The 19,806-nt window shown below is 42.1% G+C and overlaps 1 protein-coding gene across 1 annotated transcript; it reads right to left on the bottom strand.

The window, feature by feature from the left end:
• Positions 1–1,321: 1,321 nt before the first annotated feature.
• LOC117554224 (protein LEG1 homolog) lies at positions 1,322–13,254 on the bottom strand. The gene is made up of 12 exons (XM_034228545.1): positions 13,248–13,254; positions 12,223–12,350; positions 11,948–12,078; positions 11,672–11,765; positions 3,504–3,837; positions 3,196–3,282; positions 3,030–3,103; positions 2,718–2,822; positions 2,453–2,571; positions 1,925–2,066; positions 1,729–1,825; positions 1,322–1,638 (listed from the first exon to the last, which is right to left on the bottom strand). Exons 1-12 carry the CDS (start codon positions 13,252–13,254, stop codon positions 1,487–1,489), a joined length of 1,470 nt encoding a protein of 489 aa, XP_034084436.1. The 3' UTR covers positions 1,322–1,486.
• Between the last annotated feature and the right edge of the window lie 6,552 nt (positions 13,255–19,806).

Raw genomic sequence — 19,806 nt, 5'->3', positions numbered from 1 at the left:
TTCATGACTTGTGAACAGACAGTGTGGTGAATCATATACATGTCCTTAGGACAGAGTATTTACTAGTGAGCCCTGGAAGTTAAACAGGTTATATAAGAATTTATTAAAGTTTTTATGCAGTTACAGTACGACTGTAATGTAATTTTAGACATTTTGGATTAGTATTACCAAGTGAGTAAGAGTTGATATGTTAAATTGGTCACGTATCTTCGATGCCACATCAATTTAATTTATGTTTTTTGTACTGAACTAGTTTAAGTAGCACTAATCTAATAATCATTTTAAAAAAAAAGAGGAACCACCAAGAATAAGCTCCAAATTAACAGATAAAGCCCTTAAAGTACAGACAGTGTGCAGACCTTCATATGATATCACAATCTGCATTTGTGTTTTTTTTTTATTGTGAGTTTTTGTATTTGATATTGCTTTTCCACAGACAATCATGGGCTAGAATAGATACAGTACATGATGTTAATAATATGCAGAGGGTTTTTTATTGTGCTCCTCCATGGTGGTATAATGACCCTTTGTGTCTTCCTTTTAAAAATGTCTTAGATGTCATTTTTTGTGATGTCATCACCTACCGTGATTCAACATTTGTGTTGTATTTTGTTAAAGTAAATGTCATGTTTTGTGTTGAAATAAATACTTTTTCATTAACCCTGTTTATTTTTAATGTTATCTATTGGATTCCACTTATCTTATATTCACAGAAATACTATTTGCAGTGTTTCTGTTCCCGTTCAATAATCAATTTCCAGGAAACTGAAATGTTGTGTATCCAAATTGAAAATAGGCTTTCAGGCTGCATCTGATATGAATCGAATATAATCTAAAAGAGTCAGACATCATTCTCCCCAAAGATATGGCCTCTCTGTTTGCCTTTTAGCACAATGTGTGGATGTTTTCTCCAGGAATACAAAATAACTTAATAATCGGTTACAATCATGTGAATTTCATTTGCAGACAACAAACAGATTGTGTCAGATTTTAGCAAAGAATTGTATATTATAATATTATAGGTGTTATTTCTAATATGTATGTCATCAAATAGTGGGAACTTTACATGGTTTTGTACTTTGCCCATTGACACTCCACGTTAGGTTAGAACTTACATCAAATTACCACAAGGAGGCGCCATTGGTAGAGAATAGAGCTCTTGATGGTTTCTGTCCAAATGATATATGTAAATAAGCCACATGAGAAATAAATGTTGGGATGTTACATAAAGAAAACGTTTTTTTTTTTGTTCTCATGTGGCCCTAATCCTCTTAATTGGATTAACACTGATTTTTAAATTGTAACAAATGAATTCATGTAATACAACTGCACACTAGTTTATTTATTATACCAATGCATCATGAGGCTTTATTGTGGAACACATATTCACAAGAACAAAAATATAACAAATCAAAACAGATTCTTTAACTTTCAGATGGAAAAAGTGATTATGACTTATTCATTCGAGTTGATTTCTCTCTGTATCTTAGCAGCTCGTAGCCATTCCTGTGAATATTGAAAGGAAAGTGGTTGTAGCGAATGTGGGATCCAGTAAGAGCTGCCCGAGCATCTCTCTGCCTTTTTCTCTTGTGGTCACTGAACACATGGCAGCTCTCCACATAGTCACCATTCTCCCACCTGGTAGATTACATGATCATGGTCATTCTTAGGAACTCACGCATGCAATAAAGAAGGCTACATTATAATGTAATATAATGTGTGTCCTACCCAGTAGAGTGTTGGCTGTGGACATCCAGGAGAAGGTAGAAAGTGAATGGTTTTCCTCCGTACTCAGATCGGCTATGTTAGGCGCTTGGTCATGCTCCTAGTTGCATACATTTGACAAAAAACAGGAATTGGGTAAATGAAGAGGAATTTAAACTGTATATATATTTAAGGGTTGGCTGCAGTTGTAGTGACGTACCTTTAAAATACGACTTGGAAGAGGGGTTATGAACATTGCAGAGTTTGCCAAGTTGGATTGGAAATGTGCTGCAGAAACGTATTCGGCTAAGTTTAGCCAGTTCTTAGCAAACGCCAACTCTACAGCGGAGAAGTGGCTCTGTCTGGAGTAGAGGAGACAACAGACAGCTTATTGGCTTTGTTGCCACAAGTTAAGAAAAATTCTCTCTAATAACTTTCTGACATACTGTTGCTAGATCAAGCTTAGCTTTGTTTAGTGTAAAGTTTAAGAACAGAGAGGAACAGCTGGACTGTTTTGAAAGTCACTCATTGTCTGCCATTTTATGTGAAATGTGATTGATTGAATTCTGTGTTTTTATCTTTCATGGATTAAACAAGACTAAAGCGTAAGAGTAATGATTGAGCTTTAGAGCTGCTGGTAATTTTTTGTAGCTTTAAACAAAGCCCAGCTAGCTGCATCCCCACTGCAGCCAGTCTTTAAGAAAGTATTGAGAAAAGCGTGTGATATCCAAAAATGTCAAACTATTACCTGGCATTGCATGCAGCAGAGGCATAAGTTGAAGCCATTTGTGCTTCCCAGTAGAGGCCGAGGAGGGAGTCTTTCTTCTCATTTTCAGGGAGAGGGGAGTCAGTTGCAGCCTTGAGACCCTTTAAACACACACAGACAACATTAGGGAGATACTCCAATGGGTTGCTGAAGACAGGCTCTTATTAATCTAAATGAAACAGTGTTCACTGTGCATCGCTTCATGAAGATGTTTATGTGGATTTGTTTGTGTTTGTAACTCACGTACCTGGAAAAAGGCATCCCATTTACCCATGGCGTCAGGGTAGCGACTCAAACAATCAGCATATGTGGTGCAATAGTCCAGTACACCTTCAGGTACCTGCATCTGGACCTAATAGTATCAAAATAAGTTATCATTACAATCATATTCATCATGATCAAAATATCCCAACTATTAGCAGTTACTACTATTCAGGAAATTCATGAATGCTGCTTTTATTGTCTTCTTTTAGCCATGCTAGCCCTCTTAGGATTGCTTTGATGATACAGACTGAAATATCTCAACAACTATCACTGGCATGTTTTAGGGTGAATTTACCTGAAGTCCGTCTCCCATGAAGCCCTGCTGTGCGGCAGACAGGAAGGGCAGTGCAGAGACAAAGTAGTTAACACCTGGATGAAAAAGGAGTGGCTTGGTTTATGTTTTCTATGTGTATGTACGTACACATGTGTATGTATAGTAGGTCCGTGTTTGTCAAACTTACAGCTCCACCAGCTCTCAGTAGAAATGCACATAGTATCTCCTGTTTGCAGGCCGCAGGTTGAAACACCGGTTGGGTCAGCAAGACGCCCTGCAGATACAAATTGTACATACGGCCATCAGTGTGTGTGTCGATGGTGGCAGCTGGTGGCAATCTGTTGTTATGTTTGCTCATTATAGGACTTTGTCTTAGGAATTACAGTAGGTTATTTATTCATTATATTGGTGAAAAGATTCGCTATCCACTTTCCCCTTGGAGAAGGAAACAAACAAGTAAGTATTTTCCTCCCCAAAAAATATTTGTTTTCTTACCTGAGGTTAGCATCCATCCAAGTTGCAGTGGAAGTCCCCAGATTGGACTGTCTGTGGCATTTGTCCCCATGGATCCCATAAACGGGTCTGTGGCAGCTATCATCAGTCGGTAAAGACTCATACGGTGAAGGAAGTGCCATGGGTCGGGATTCAGGATGTCATTCTGTACCGGCAGGTCGGACAACTGGCCAGCCGTGTGGACCCAAAGGACGGGCATGCCATTCTCTAGAATTACGGCAGAGCTGCTAAGAGACACAGCACATGCCAGGAGGAGTCCGAGGATAGCGGGACGCAGCATGACTAAGGATCTGGGAGAGGGTACCCTGGACTGACACTTCAGTCACATAAAAACAGGTCTTTTATACTATATAAAAGCCCGCATGGAGAAATCACGTGACATGGTTCAATGGACCCTCAAAGACAGACAGATAAGATAATATGTGTACATACTGTTCAACACTATCCAAATACTCAGTTACCTAAATTCACTCCATTATATTAACACACACAAAATCAAAGGTAGTTCTATATTGTACTGTTATTGTACTGTTGTTGTCAATTTGAAATAAGACAACACAACCCAGTCTCATGGCATTTCGTGTTCACCAACACGATTTTTAATCTATTGATTCGTGTTCACCAACACGATTTCCCCCTTTTTTTTCGTGTTGCACAGCACGATTTTAAAAGCAATGTATTTCTAATGCCTCTCTGAAGAACCAGCACCTTACCGTGGTAGAGAGGTTTGTGTGCCCTGATGAACCTGGGGGCTGTGTTGTCTGGAACCTTGTGTTCCTGGTAGGGTCTCCCATGGCAAATTGGTCTCAGGCAAGGGGCCAGACTAAGATTGGTTCAAAAGACCTCATGAAAGACGACACAAGAAGTGAGGATACCCGGCCCGGAGGAAGCCCGGGGTCCCCTTCTGGAGCCAGGCCCAGAAGGAGGACTCGTCGGCGAGCGTCTGGTGGCCGGGCTTGCCACGGAGCCCGGCCGGGCCCAGCCAGAAAAGGCAACGTGGGCAACACCTCCGCTTCTCCGTCCCGCGGGCCCACCACCTACGGGAAACATCGATGGGGTCGGGTGCGCTGCCAGAAGGGTGGCAGTGAAAGCGGAGGGTCTCGACGGACCAGACCCGGGCGACAGAAGCTGGCTTTGGGGACGTGGCACGTCACCTCTCTGGGGGGGAAGGAGCCGGAGCTTGTGCGGGAGGTGGAGCGTTACCAGTTGGATCTGGTTGGGCTCACCTCTACGCACAGCGTCGGCTCTGGAACCTTACTTCTGGATAGGGGTTGGACTCTATTCTTCTCCGGAGTTGCTCAAGGTGTGAGGCGCCGGGCGGGTGTGGGGATACTCACATTGCCATAACAAACACCATGTTCGAACATAAGGATGCTCATAAGTGTACGTGGTACCAGAGCACCCTAGGCAGAAGGTCCATGATCGATTTCGTTATCGTATCATCGGACCTGAGGCCGTATGTTTTGGACACTCGGGTAAAGAGAGGGGCGGAGTTCTCAACTGATCACCATCTGGTGGTGAGTTGGGTCGAGTGGCGGGGGAAGCCTCTGGATAGACCTGGTAAGCCCAAACGTGTAGTTCGGGTGAACTGGGAACGTCTGGAGGAGGCCCAAGTTCAGGAGGCCTTCAACTCACACCTCCGGCGGAGCTTTTCGGGCATTCCTGTGGAGGTTGGGGACATTGAACCAGAGTGGTCGGTGTTCAAAGCCTCTATTGCCGAAGCCGCGGCGGGGAGCTGTGGTCTCAAGATCCCAGGTGCCTCAAGGGGCGGTAACCCTCGAACCTCCTGGTGGACACCGGTGGTCAGGGAAGCCGTCCGACTGAAGAAGGAGGCCTTCAGGGATTTGTTATCCCGGGGGACTCCCGAGGCAGTTGCAAGGTACCGACAGGCCCGAAGGGCAGCAGCCTCATCCGTGGCCGAGGCAAAGCAGCGGGTGTGGGAGAAGTTCGGAGAAGACATGGAGAAGGACTTTCGGGCGGCACCAAAGTTGTTCTGGAAAACTGTCCGACAACTCAAGGAGGGGGAAGCAGGGAACCATCCAAGCTGTGTACAGTAAGGATGGGACGTTGTTGACCTCAACTGATGGAGTGTTAGGGCATTGGAAGGAACACTTTGAGGAACTCCTGAACCTGACAACTCCGCCCTCTATGTTAGAGGCAGAGCTGGAGTATGACGGGGGATCAACACCAATCTCCAGGGGGGAGGTCACTGAGGTCGTCAAACAACTCCACAGTGGCAAAGCCCCGGGGGTGGATGAGATCCGCCCGGAAATGCTGAAGGCTCTGGGTGTTGAGGGACTGTCATGGTTGACACGTCTCATCAACGTTGCGTGGAAGTCGGAAACAGTACCGAAGGAGTGGCAGACCGGGGTGGTGGTTCCCCTTTTTAAAAAGGGGGATCAGAGGGTGTGTGCCAATTACAGAGGCATCACACTACTCAGCCTCCCCAGGAAAGTTTACTCTAAGGTACTCGAAAGGAGGGTCAGGCCGATTGTCGAACCTCAGATTGAGGAGGAACAATGCGGATTCCGTCCTGGTCGTGGAACGACGGATCAGCTTTTTACTCTTGCAAGGATCCTGGAGGGGGCCTGGGAGTACGCTTATCCGGTCTACATGTGTTTTGTAGACTTGGAGAAGGCGTATGACCGAGTTCCCAGGGAGTTACTGTGGGAGGTGCTGCGGGAGTATGGGGTGAGGGGGTCTCTACTCAGGGCCATCCAATCTCTGTACTCCCAAAGCGAGAGCTGTGTCCGGGTCCTCGGCAGTAAGTCGGACCCATTTCCGGTGAGGGTTGGCCTCCGCCAGGGCTGCGCTTTGTCACCAATCCTGTTTGTAATATACATGGATCGGATTTCGAGGCGTAGTCATGGGGGAGGGGGTCTGCAGTTCGGTGGACTAAGGATTGCACCACTGCTTTTTGCAGATGATGTGGTTCTAATGGCTTCATCGGTCTGCGACCTTCAGCAATCACTGGATCGGTTCGCAACCGAGTGTGAAGCGGCTGGGATGAGGATCAGCACCTCCAAATCTGAGGCCATGGTTCTCAGCAGGAAACTGATGGACTGTCCACTTCAAGTAGGGAATGAGTCCTTACCCCAAGTGAAGGAGTTCAAGTATCTCGGGGTCTTGTTCTCGAGTGAGAGAACAATGGAGCGTGAGATGGGCCGGAGAATCGGAGCAGCGGGAGTGGTACTGCAGTCGCTTTACAGCACCGTTGTGACGAAAAGGGAGCTGAGCCAGAAGGCAAAGCTCTCTGTCTACCGGGCCATTTTCGTTCCTACCCTCACCTATGGTCATGAAGGATGGGTCATGACCGAAAGAACGAGATCGCGGATACAAGCGGCCGAGATGGGTTTTTCTCCGCAGGGTGGCTGGTGTCTCCCTTAGGGATAAGGTGAGAAGTTCGGTCATCAGGGAGGGACTCGGAGTTGAGCCGCTCCTCCTTCGCGTCGAAAGGAGCCAGTTGAGGTGGTTCGGGCACCTAGTTAGGATGCCACCTGGGCGCCTCCCTAGGGAGGTGTTCCAGGCACGTCCAGCTGGGAAGAGACCAAGGGGTAGACCTAGGACCAGGTGGAGGGATTATATCTCTTCGCTGGCCTGGGAGCGCCTTGGGATCCCCCAGTCAGAGCTGGTTGATGTCGCCAGGGAAAAGAAAGTTTGGGGCTCTCTGCTGGAACTGCTACCCCCGCGACCCGACCACGGATAAGCGGGAGAAGATGGATGGATGGATGGATGTATTTCTAATGGTAATGTGTTTCGTGCCTGCAGCACGTCTTTTTCTCCGGCCAGGTCGTGGAAGACCGGAAGCTGTGTGGTTCATAAAAACATGTTCTTACTCAATATCAAGCCACAATTATTGCTTTTATTTTAAATCGTATAATTTCGGACTTTTGTTGCCGTCTGTGAGGAAAATAAATGGGGCTCAGAGCCTCAGAATACTGAAATCTGTATTTTTAAAATCTTTTTTTCCTTCTAATTTGTTATTCTTTTCAAAATAACACAGTGTTATTTACTCACCAATAACACACAATTATCCTTGCTTTTATTTATTGGTTTAATTTCAAAATCTCGTGCTTTTTTGGCGTCCGTCAGGAACTGAATTTCAAAATAAAAATAACCGGAAACAGACGTAGGCATTTCGAGCGATTACCCAAGATCCTCAGCTATGGTTTAAGCTTGCTGATTGGATGTTTTAGCCGCAATGCATGCTGGGATTTGGTGTTTATATGATATGAAATCCGGAAAACATTTAAAAAGAATAAAATAATACTTAATTTCGAGTGTTCTTGCTTTTCTCTTTGAAAGTCATCATATAACGGCATTGTAATATACGGTTCGGCTGCATTAAATATTACAGATCTGCCGTAGTTCTTTATTTATAGAGCCCTGATGAGAAGACCTTTGGAAAAACTGGAAGAAATGGCGCCGAAACTGAATACTTGACGTGGATCATAAATATATCAACAATTAAACATCTTCAATTTCTCTTCACACAATACGTCTCCTTGCAGTATCAACACTAATTCGGCCTAATTCGGCTGACTTTTATATGTATAGTTGTGTATATGATATGTCAATAAACCTTTGAAAATGTTGAAATCTTGAAAGGGATTTTCAAAATAGCCATTATACAATCTTTAATTAACTATTAGTAGAGAATAACGAGTAATGAATATACTTTATTACTCGTTTCCATTCATGTCAATTGCAGATAAATGTTTAGTCTTCTCAAGCACCAACTATCAAATATCTCTCCTGATTGTCAAGTGCCAAAAATCAGGAGAGATATTTGATAGATTTTTTTTAAAGGTTTATATCATATACACAACTACGGTGTATGCAATGAATGAAAATTCATTCATTGTTATGCAGCTCAATTAAGTCACTTGAACCCAGAGAACTTTTATGCAGATTGAAAACAAGATAAAAACCAATGTCCTATCGGTCAAGAGGTAAATCCACATTGTGCAGATGTAAATGATCACAAACTGTGTGCGAGCTGACCCTGAGTAAGAGGTGCAGCTTTTTTTGGGCCACCACAGTTCAAAAGACTATTACATCACAGAACTCACGCGGGGGAAACATGATGATGTGCTTTCTAGGTGGGACATCTATTGGAGAAAATGGGAGGAATTTTCCTATAGGCAGGCTTTCCAGGCGAGAAAATTTGATGAAATGTCCTCTTGTGTCTATAAAATATTAGGCTGTGCAATCTTTCTAAGTGCTGTTGCACCATCAGCTGTCTTCCCCTGCCCTCAGACAGCAAATTTGAAATAAAAAATTCAACACCCATGTAGTTAATTTTAACACTATGAAAGAGTTTATATTGAAACCACCAGCAAAGTGTTAAATTAACACTTTCCAAAGTGTTGACAATATAACACTATCACAGTGTTACTATACCAACACTAAGAGTGTAAGATGTGAACACCAACACTGAACACCAACGCCGATAACAACACTAACAGTGTTGGCTGCATCTTCAATTCAACACTGTCCTGGTGTAGAGTAACACTACAGTAGTGATACATCTTCTCCATCTAACACCTTTGAGAGTTAAACATGTACACTGATAGTGTTGAATGTTACACTGTCCTGGTGTAGAGTAACACTACAGTAGTGATACATCTTCTCCATCTAACACCTTTGAGAGTTAAACATGTACACTGATAGTGTTGAATGTTACACTGTCCTGGTGTAGAGTAACACTACAGTAGTGATACATCTTCTCCCATCTAACACCTTTGAGAGTTAAACATGTACACTGATAGTGTTGAATGTTACACTGTCCTGGTGTAGAGTAACACTACAGTAGTCAGGGTTTCCCACACATAGACTATACTTGGGCGGGCCGCCCAGGTATATTAACGGCCGCCCAAGTATATTTCACAACCCATTTAGGTTTTTGTTTTTTTTATAATTTTCTTTTTTTATAATTTTTTTTTGTATTCGTCCGTGACCACGACGCCATCTGCGATCGATTAACTTGTGGACAATGATCCCTCGCTCCCTTGCACTGATCTCGCCTCCTTCTGGCCTGTTAAGTGGCCTGCCTCACACAGGGTGACTGGCTGTCCACATGATGTGGCCTGCCGACATGGCCACTGTCATACAGATCATAAATCAAAGCCCTTGATTGGTCTCTGTGTGTCATTCAAGCTCGGGATAACCTCAGCTCAGGTGAGGTAAAGGACTCTCTGAGTGTTTAGATAGTTAACTTAGTCTAAGTTCTCAGTGGGTCTCAAACGGTGTGGTCACCATTTATGTAAACACATATTTCCATTTGAGAGGGTAGTGATTGGTCTAATGGAGAGTGAGGTGGGCTGAAGATCGGAAGGCTGTGAGTTCAAATCCCGCCAGGAACACCACCACTAGTGTGCCCTTGAGTAAGGCACTTAGCCCTTAGTTACTCCAGGGAGAATGTCCCTGTAATCGGTCATTATAAGTCGCTTTGGATAAAAGCGTCAGCTAAATGAAATGTAATGTGATTAGTAAAATATGCATGAATAAATAAATAAAAAGTTAACTAGGTGAAAAAAGGTAAGATACACTTTTAAAACTTGTTGAGAGAAAACTAGTCTTTGCTGCGGCCTCAAAGAGGAGCAGGGGGGAGAGACAGGAGAGGCTGATTCCAAAAATAAATTAATAAACAAGTTTCAGTGTTTTTTTCATATTGGAAATGGTATGTTATTGGTTATGGCCATGATTTTATGATTATTGAAATGTATACAGTTCTGTTTAATATAGGTGTTTCCATAGATCTAGTCTCTTTATTTTCCCCTCAAAATGCACCAGATTGATGCATTTAACTCCAAAATAAAAAATAAAATCTTACCGGGGGGGGCATGCCCCTGGACCCCCATAGAGGATTTGAGGTCGACCCCCACTAAAAATCGCATGGATAGGTTCCTAAATACATTTATAAATACATTTATTTTTTTTAAATAGTAACACATTTCCATATGTTCATGTGTGGGTAGTAGATTTAAACTATTGGGCTATCATTATGGGCCCTGCCTGTACCTGTTCGCTCTGCCATCGCGTGAAGGGTCTGCTAACAAGTGACCAACAGAAAGGTTAATGTTAATGTTGTTGCACGTCACCTCAACCCACCCCCCCCCCCCCCCCGCTACCACCACCCCCCCCCCAAGTATATTTCAGATCTGTGGAAAACACTGGCAGTTAATGGGCCAGCACCAGAGGTGTTCCCATACACACAGGCGTTGGAGCTGTTCTTCATGAAAGTGCTCTGACAAACAGTGCCATCTTTGCGCAAAATGATTATACAGGAATGAAAAGTCAATAAATAAACATGTTGTTAAAAAAAAAAAAAATTTCGCGCACCCCCCCCCCCTGCCCGCTGCCACCACCCGCCCAAGTATATTTCAGATCTGTGGGAAACACTGGTAGTGATACATCTTCTCCCATCTAACACCTTTGAGAGTTAAACATGTACACTGATAGTGTTGAATGTTACACTGTCCTGGTGTAGAGTAACACTACAGTAGTGATACATCTTCTCCCATATAACACCTTTAAGAGTTAGAAATGTACACTGAGCTAGTGTTGAATGCACATTATACTGGTGTTGCATTTTGCATTAGCCTCAACGCCTCTGGGAGTTCAAAATGAACACTAATCTAATGTCAATGTTGTGTATTGGTATTATGATGTACAACAAAACTGGTGTTAAAAGTTACAATGACCAATAAATCATTCCAGATAACATATATGCCAAGTGCTTTATTGGAATGGTGGCATGTCTCTTAAGACTGACAAATTCTCACAATATGCAATTCAACAAATAAAAAAATAACCCTCTATGACAGTGGATGTCCGAAAAGGTTGTTTGTTAACTGCCGTGCCAGGCAACAAACAACCTTTTTGGACCTCAACTGTGCATCAGGTTTGATGACTGAAAGAATATCCTGCTTAACAACATTAAAGGCATGAAAATGCTCAACAAATAAACTTTCCATGTCTCTTAAGACTGACAAATTCTCACAATATGCAATTCAACCAACATTCAATATTGTTCAACAGCAAAAATGTATATGTACAAAAATAAAAAATAACCCTCTATGGCAGTGGAGGTCCAAAAAGGTTGTTTGTAAAACAGTCTACTTTGATCATAATCAAGAATAACTCACATATCCTGTCTTCCCATGTGGATCTTTGAGCGAGGGAAACAGGGTAACAATCCCCAGTGCATACTTCTCTTTGGTCAGTCGCTGAGGGATTCTCCTGTAGAGCAAAAACAGTCATTTTCCACATTTCATTCATTTAAGTCTAAGAGACTCAGTTTAAGAACATATAAACTTAATGAACTCAATTGATGTAGAAATACAATTGCACCAACTTCATCCACACTTAGCCTATACATACATGACACTTTCATGCAAAGCTATAACAAATTAGAATCTTACCCCTCACTCTGCACCATGTCTGCAACTAGAATGTTCACCATCACTTTTCTTGTGGCAGGACTAATTGTTCCTTTTTCCTCCTTCAGCACATCACTTCCTCCTGGTTTGGTCAGCAGAACCTGTTTTATCAGCTTAAAACAAAACACAACAAAAATGACACCCGTTAAGTAAGCAGTATAGGTTTATGAGCAATCTACTGGTACAGACACACGGATGGACAGACTTCACTAAAATGTAAAACAATGGTGTACATGACATATTGAACATGCACTCACATTTTTGGCTTGTGGACCCTGCAAAGACTCCTCTTTTCTGAAGCGTTTCAGAGTGCCACTGTTTTCACTGCTGCTTTTCGAAGTGACTGAAATAGTATCTGTGCCTGAAGCGGGGGATGAGGATGGCTCTGGAAAATAATATCATCACACAAGAGATATTAAATATGAATATTGAAATTATATAGTCTTCCTTTGTCATGTCTTTATGTAATCTACTGGTGAAGTGTTCTCAAAAATACAACAAACCCACTGAAAACCTCCATTGCAAATATGAGTCCCAAAGTCCTTGTCCACAAGAGCGCACTCTACTATGGAATGCCATTTAAGCCAATATTAAATAAATAAATATATACATAAATAATTAAATAAATACATATATATATATAAATATGCCTATGAAATAAATTATAAAATAAATAAATTAGGCAATAAATATGTATATATTATATGTACATTTAAATACACATTTATTTATTTCAAGAGACTTGTATTTCATGACACATTTATTTATTTCAAGAGACTTGTATTTCATAATGACACATTTATTTATTTCAAGAGACTCGTATTTCATAATGACATATTTATTTATTTCATTTTACTTGTATTTCATAATGGCTTATTTCATGTGACTTGTATTTTATAATGACGCGTTTCTTTATTTCAAGAGACTCGTATTTCATAATGGCTTATTTCATGTGACTTGTATTTCATGATGAGACATTTCCATTCCTTATATGCAAATGAACGGGGCGTGGTTAGCTCACAGGTCCAGAGACCCAGACCAAAGCAACAGCACCACACTGACTACTCGAGAAGAGGAAGAAAATGGAGAAGGACTATAAGGCAAACTACTAAATTCTCAGAGTCAGACATCGCATGTAATCTGATACTCTAAATTTCACCCGCCAGAAATGTTCGCTTCTTCTTCTTCGGTGTAAATTGTCCGTTGGCAAACCAGTTGACTTCTTCTTCTCTCGGTTTTTTGGCGGATTGCAAACAACTTTAAGGTGCATACCGCCACCTACTGTACATGAGTGTGAATCATCATATCATTCCATCTCTTAACTCATGGACGTATCTATGATCTAATCCAAAAATAAATAAATTAGGGCTGTCAAACGATTACAATTTTAATCAGATTAATCACAGCTTAAAAATTAATTAATCATGATTAATCACCATTCGAACTATGTCCAAAATATGTCATTTCTTTATGTATATTGTTGTGGGAATGGAAAGATAAATGAAAGAAGGCGGATATATCCATTCAACATGTTTATTGTAAAAAAATCTGTGTGTCAAAATGAAAGAGAGCACCTATCAATCATCAAACTGTGGGGTCTTAATTCCTTACGTATTGATTTCTATCTTACTTAGAAACTTCAGGAAAGTCGACGGGGGGGGGGGGGCGCGCTAGTGGAGTGGAGTACTTCGTGACTGCAGAGTGTGAACGTTGTGATCAGCTGTTTTAGCGCAGTTCTCCAGTGAAGGGAGGAGTCTCCCTCCGCAGCCGGTTGGCGTAGTTTTGGCACAATTCCGTTGTACAGACCGACGTTAACAGCAGCCCTGTCTGAGCACACGGAGACCGACTGTCGTCCGGTGATCTAACCGCCTTCTGGAAAAGCTTCACAAGTACGTCGGTACACAAATGCGCTTTGTGACACAAGTGACGGTACGCATTTCAGATTACGCACATAACCTGCGTACCAGTTATGTGTTACCTGTACTACAGCTAAAGTATTCTCCGTCGGGACTTCCTGCAACAACACCACGCCGTTATCTTGATTCTGATTGGCCAGAAGACATTATCAAAGATGTTCTATTGGGAAGACGATCACTACGTGACAAAAGTTTTCAAAACCGTTTCTGGTCTTCCGTATTTCCAGACAAGTGGCTGCTGAAATCAATCTTACTAACTGCTGTCTGTGCAATTTACTCCGCGCGAGTTGGCGGACTTTATTTAGCTTACTTTAACATCATTTTTCATGGTGGGGCTAAGCCATTTCTTGGTATGGGTGTAGCCTACCCCAGCCATACACTGTCTTTATAAATATTTGTCTGCTGGCATACCAGCAGACCAGCATTTATCTATCACCAGCTTATGTTAGTATTAAATATACAATGTATTCTGGTAACTATCAAAATAAAGACATTGTATAGTGTTCATAACAGTATTTTTATTTAATAAATTATACTTAATACAATAATATTACAAAAAAAACCTACATCTAAATAAATATATCATCTAAAAAAGATGCATTTGATTTAAAAATAACAAATATAATTCAAAATGTAAACAGCAACAAAGAAATTATAAACATTTTTTTTCTTATTCTTGTTAATATCCATTATCTTCTCTGTTATGTATCTTCCGGTCTTTGCCAATCTGGCCAGCATTTCTTGGTCCTCCAAATCTTTCTCGTACAGCCTCTGCTTGAAGCAAACTGAAAATAAGAAACAACAATGTTTTAACAAATCTTATTCAATTATGTGATGACAGAACTGCAAACAGAATAGCTGTAACTTTAACAAAATAAATAACTCAGTTACCTCTAATCATTAACCCATGTTTGTATCATTGAGTTAACTCTGTGTGTTGCTGCTAGCATACATAATATATACCTGACGTGGAAACGTTACTCGTGGATGGAGCTACAGAGCTACTAGAAAGACAGTCGAACCCGGTGCATTCCTCCGTCTGAATGTGGAGCACTTTTGCTAAATGTTTAGACAAATAGCTCGTGTTACCGCCCTTACATGCTAAATTCTTATTGCACTATTGGCAACGAGCATTTTCCACCTCAAGACCAAGCCCCCAGGAAGTGTGCCGGACTCTGAGGAAAATATTCGTTGTGTCCAAACGGCGGTACTACAATTTCCTTATCAGTCTGTGACGTCGACCGGCCCAGAAATACTTTTTCCCATTGACTAACATTGGGAAAGAGACATCTGTAACTCGGTGGATCATTTTTTTGAAACTAAATAAACTACCCAGTATGAACTATTGTATAGCCCTAGAATCATTAAGTTCTTAAAGTTGTAAAATGCACTAAAAGCCGAATCTAGATTTATTCTCTCTCTCTCCATTCTTTCTAGTGAGCCGAGAGTATGTGCTCAAGGGGCGGGGCTTAAGGGGCGCATGCTCTGTGAGCGCACAAACGGGTTATTCTGCTCTGACAGCCAGGCATGACGGGTAATCTGTGACGTTTCGCTCTCTCAAAAGTTGGGCCATTTTGACTTCATGCGCCAATGAGCAGCTCTCATAGGAAAGAACGAGGCCCCTCCTCCGATGCTGTATCCAGTTCTTATTAAACATCCATGCTCAAGACGGGTAACATAACTACCCTCGGGGCGCTTAGTTCTCTCCGCCATGTGTTTGTGTGCGCACGCGCGTGTGTGTTGCATGCATGTAGCAGGTTCTGTGTGTAAACTGCCCCACCCCCTCACACACCGACAGGGGAGAGAGATCTCGTCTGGATTGGAAAGATCGAAAATAAATCATAGACGCACTTTGTAGTCTTATTGCATATTAGAAACGGAGTTGCAGTAAGACTGCGATATAATGTTTATGTAGATATAATACATGCGACATCTATTTTTTAAATGTCTCCCATAACGATAAAAAGATTGATAACATTGGACGTTAACGGTACCACGGTCTTTAATAATTCAGCCCCGGGGCCCCGTTAATACTGGGGCTCGGTACCCATCCCTAGTTTTAATTATTACATCATCAATATTACATTTCAAATAACCAAGTACTTGGTTACTAACACAAAGCGCAAGTGGCTAGTGCTGCTAAGAACATACCTGGTGATGATGGTGGCTCTTCGCTGCAGGATCTGGTCGATGTCCTCCTAGCAGAAGCGATTGCCTTCGTCGTTCTCGTCCATGATGGCGGCGTAGGCTCCTTTCCTCAGCAGGTCCTTGATCTCCTTCTTGGAGAACTGCTGGACCGGCTAAAGGCGACGCAGAGAGACATTTACACAAGTGGATTTAGAAAACTCTTTTTGAAAATAAACTAAGCGTACTGCAACAGCGACTGACCCAAAAATGACTTGGCATCTAGAAATATTTCTTTTTCTCACCCCGTTGTTGATGCCACTCATGCTCTGCAGGACGGGACGGTCCAGCCCGAGCTTCAGACTAGCTTTATCCAGCATTTTCCTCTCATAGTTTCTAGTGATCAGATGGTACACCTCCACCGCCTTAGACTGGCCAAAACGATGACGAACCGAGCTTGAGCCTGAAATAAAAAATTAAAAGAGGGGTCAAAAGAGCATCATGTGCAGCTGCCGTTCAACGTTTTTAAGCATTAAATGGGAAAATAATATACACTTAAAGAACCGAGGGAATAAACGGAAAGATTGTTGTTGTTGTAGCCTTATTGAACCATCTTTAGGACGGACAGAGCAGATATATATATATATATATATATTAGGGCCGGGACTCGATTAAAAAAATTAATCTAATTAATTAGAGGCTTTGTAATTAATTAATCGAAATTAATCGCATTTTTAATCACATATAAATATTTGACCTGAGAACAGTGAGAAGCAATTTTTTTCACATGGATTTTAGTATACCATTAGGCACATTCACACCGCAGTACTTTTCCCACAAAGGTTCATGAGAACTCTTTGAACCTGGGGGTGGATTAGGCAAATGAAGCCGCTGACGTCACTTCTTCTTCTTCTGCTTTGGGTTTACTGGCAGGCCGCAAACCACTTCACGGCGTATACTGCCGCCCAAAGTCCCCGGAGTTGGGGACTGGCTTCAGTAGAAGCTGCTGGGAGTCCCAGCAGCCTTCCGAGTAAATCGCCAGAACGCCGACACCTCCTCATCTCCACCGCTCCCATGTTTTATTTTGTGTTGCCATAAGTTAGTCTCTCTGCGTTTCTGCGCTGGGCTAATGCTAATAATGCTAATGCGAGGATAATAAAATTCACAAAACTTTTTGGGAGTTTTACGGGGCGTGGTTTGCAATCCGCCCAGCCAATCAGAAATATAGCTCTTTTCTCACAAGAGAGCCGTACGAAAGTCCCTGCTCTCTAGCAGGGACTTTCGTGGGGGTAAAAAGGTTCTCATGAACTAATTTTAGTACCGGCTCTTTTTGGTGTGAACGCGATAAAAGAGGCTAACGTCCACGCTAGCTTCCACGCTAGCTGCTATATGTTTTGCATTGAGGTGATACTTGAGGCTTGATGTGCTGCGGTGATATGCCAATTCCTTTTTGCATAATTTGCACACAACCGTGCTCTTATCGACGCTTCCATCCGTCCGTTTTTTAAAACAACATTTCCCACTGTTGTTCACTGTGGTTTGTTGTTGTCTGAAGTCATGAACGTTAGTTGGTGCTCCAGTATAATCGGTACGCCTGAAACTCATCCAGTGAGAAAAGTTCCGCGGTGCAAAAATAAGTGCGATTAAAATGCGTTAATTTTTTTAACGCGTTAATTTTTGTGTAATTAATTAATCTTAATTAACGCGTTAAAGTCCCGGCCCTAATATATATATATTGTACCTGCAGGTCATTTTGAGGGTTCCAGTCAGAGTGGAATATCACACAGGTGTCTGCAGCAGTGAGGTTCACAAGCTCTTGATCAGGTGTTTGATGTGGGCTGGCATGATCCTTTCTGCAGCGATGAATAAAGAAAACAAAGAAGACATTATTAATAATAGTAACAACAATAATATTAGTATAACTATTTATATAGCACTTACACAATAATTGCAAAGTGATTCTCACAACAAAAATAAAGAACAAAACAATAAAAAAACTAATTATTATAGGAATGTTAAAATACAAATAAATGATAAACATTCTGAGAGGGCCGACTACAAAGGTAGACTCAGACCCCGGCCACACGAGGACGAAAACGGCTAAACGCATAGGATTAACGCAAACGCAATCGCAAACAAGCTTCCGTCCACACGCAATAGTTATCCGGATAGTGTCTGCCCACACGAGACCGCTCCGTTTAGCTCCAACCGCTGGAGAAGCTGCAGTACATATGCAGGAGCCTGTACGTGGCGCTGTAACTTCCTCCACAAAAGCAGCGAAGAAGCATGGTTGTCATGGTTGCCCTTCTGTTTATTCTCCGCGGTGGGGGCCGAGGGAACCGGGCAGAGTTTTTTCGCCAGTCAACGTGTATTAAAGTTTAAACCTTCCGACAAAATTATAAAAGTGCCGGTCAAAGGTCTATTTTGTTATTTATTGAGCTTTAAAACAAATGAATAACGACTCTATATAATATAATAATAAAAATACACGGAGCCTCTCTTTTTCCACCCTCTCTTTGGACAGCGTCAGTGTCTGTTTCATGCAGCAGCTGATCCAGTAATGAGTGACCCGGCCGACAATAAAAATAAACATATTTATAACTAGTTTAGGTAGTTTGAGAGGTTTCTCCGTCCTGTCAGATTAGACTTCACTCGCGTTTATGTCCATATCGAGAGAAAGATAAATAATCTGAATTCAGTGTGCAGTTTACTTTGACGCGGGGGTGAGCCGCAGAGGTGGGGAGAGGCGGGGCTATTGCGCAATCATTATCAGAAAATGATCGCTGAAGCTGCAGTACATATCCACAAAAGCAGCGAGTAAGATCCCCCCCGGATGTGTAAGTCTGCTGTAGATGTTGCACAAAGAACTGTAGCATGGTCAGTAGCGTCCGGAGCACGATAGCAACTCTGCGATCCGCCATTGTTGTTGTTGTTGGTGGCGAAACACATCAGCAATGGCGCGGGGTACGCGGAGGTGAGCAGCAGAGGTGGGGAGAGGCGGGGCTATTGCGCAATCATTATCAGAAAATGATCGTATAGGGCGTACACACGGAGCTGTTTGACCCCCCAGAGCGTTGCGTATGCCGTTCTATCCACCTTGGGACCCGTTATCGTTTCCTCAGTCGTTTAGTGCCGTATGCGGTCGTCCTCGTGTGGCCGAATGGTCTATATGACACTAAACAGTAACGCAAACGGCCGTTTTTGTCCTCGTGTGGCTGCAGCCTCAATGGCTCTTGATGACATCAATGAGCAGTCCCAAAACATGCTGCTGTATAAAAAGAAATATGTCCAGATTTCTTCCATTTAGTGTTGGATGATTTGTTGTATTGATTGCTGATGGATGTTAAGATATGTTTTACAATTATAACAAAAAGATTATTGTAATTGGAATCAAAAAGTTTACAAATTGTAGTTTTAATAAAATGACTAGCAATATAGGATTTATTATTCAACAGCGGTAAAGTATTAAGTTACTAAATTAACGTACACTGAACTGTAAAACTTACCACTATTTAGGAAAGGACCTGATCAGAAGGATTGACTAGTAAGACAGCAAAGAGGCGGAGGAGGTCTCTGTCATGTACAACCATTGGTAGATGTTACACCTGAAAGAAAGATAAGGAAATAAGACAACACAGGAGGACAAACATCTTCTTAAGTAAAAGACCAAATCATGTCAAGCTTTAACTTGAGGCTGTTTTTTCAGTCTTTACAATGCACAGTTGGAAATTACATTCCAAAAGCTAAATTCAAACTCAATACCATAAATAACTGGGTACCAAAGTGCTTTACCTGATAGGA

The sequence above is a fragment of the Gymnodraco acuticeps genome, unplaced genomic scaffold (assembly GCF_902827175.1).
Source record: "Gymnodraco acuticeps unplaced genomic scaffold, fGymAcu1.1, whole genome shotgun sequence".
Lineage (NCBI taxonomy): Eukaryota > Metazoa > Chordata > Actinopteri > Perciformes > Bathydraconidae > Gymnodraco > Gymnodraco acuticeps.
This window is presented reverse-complemented; position numbering and strand designations above follow the sequence as displayed.

Excerpts from the sequence above, each read along its gene's own strand:
- LOC117554224 (XM_034228545.1), bottom strand. Across the intron at positions 3,838-11,671 it reads CACATGGGAAGACAGGATAT|TGTCAGTCCAGGGTACCCTC; the intron begins GTGAGTTATTCT and ends ATGTGACTGAAG. Across the intron at positions 2,572-2,717 it reads AATGGGATGCCTTTTTCCAG|GGTCTCAAGGCTGCAACTGA; the intron begins GTACGTGAGTTA and ends GTGTGTTTAAAG.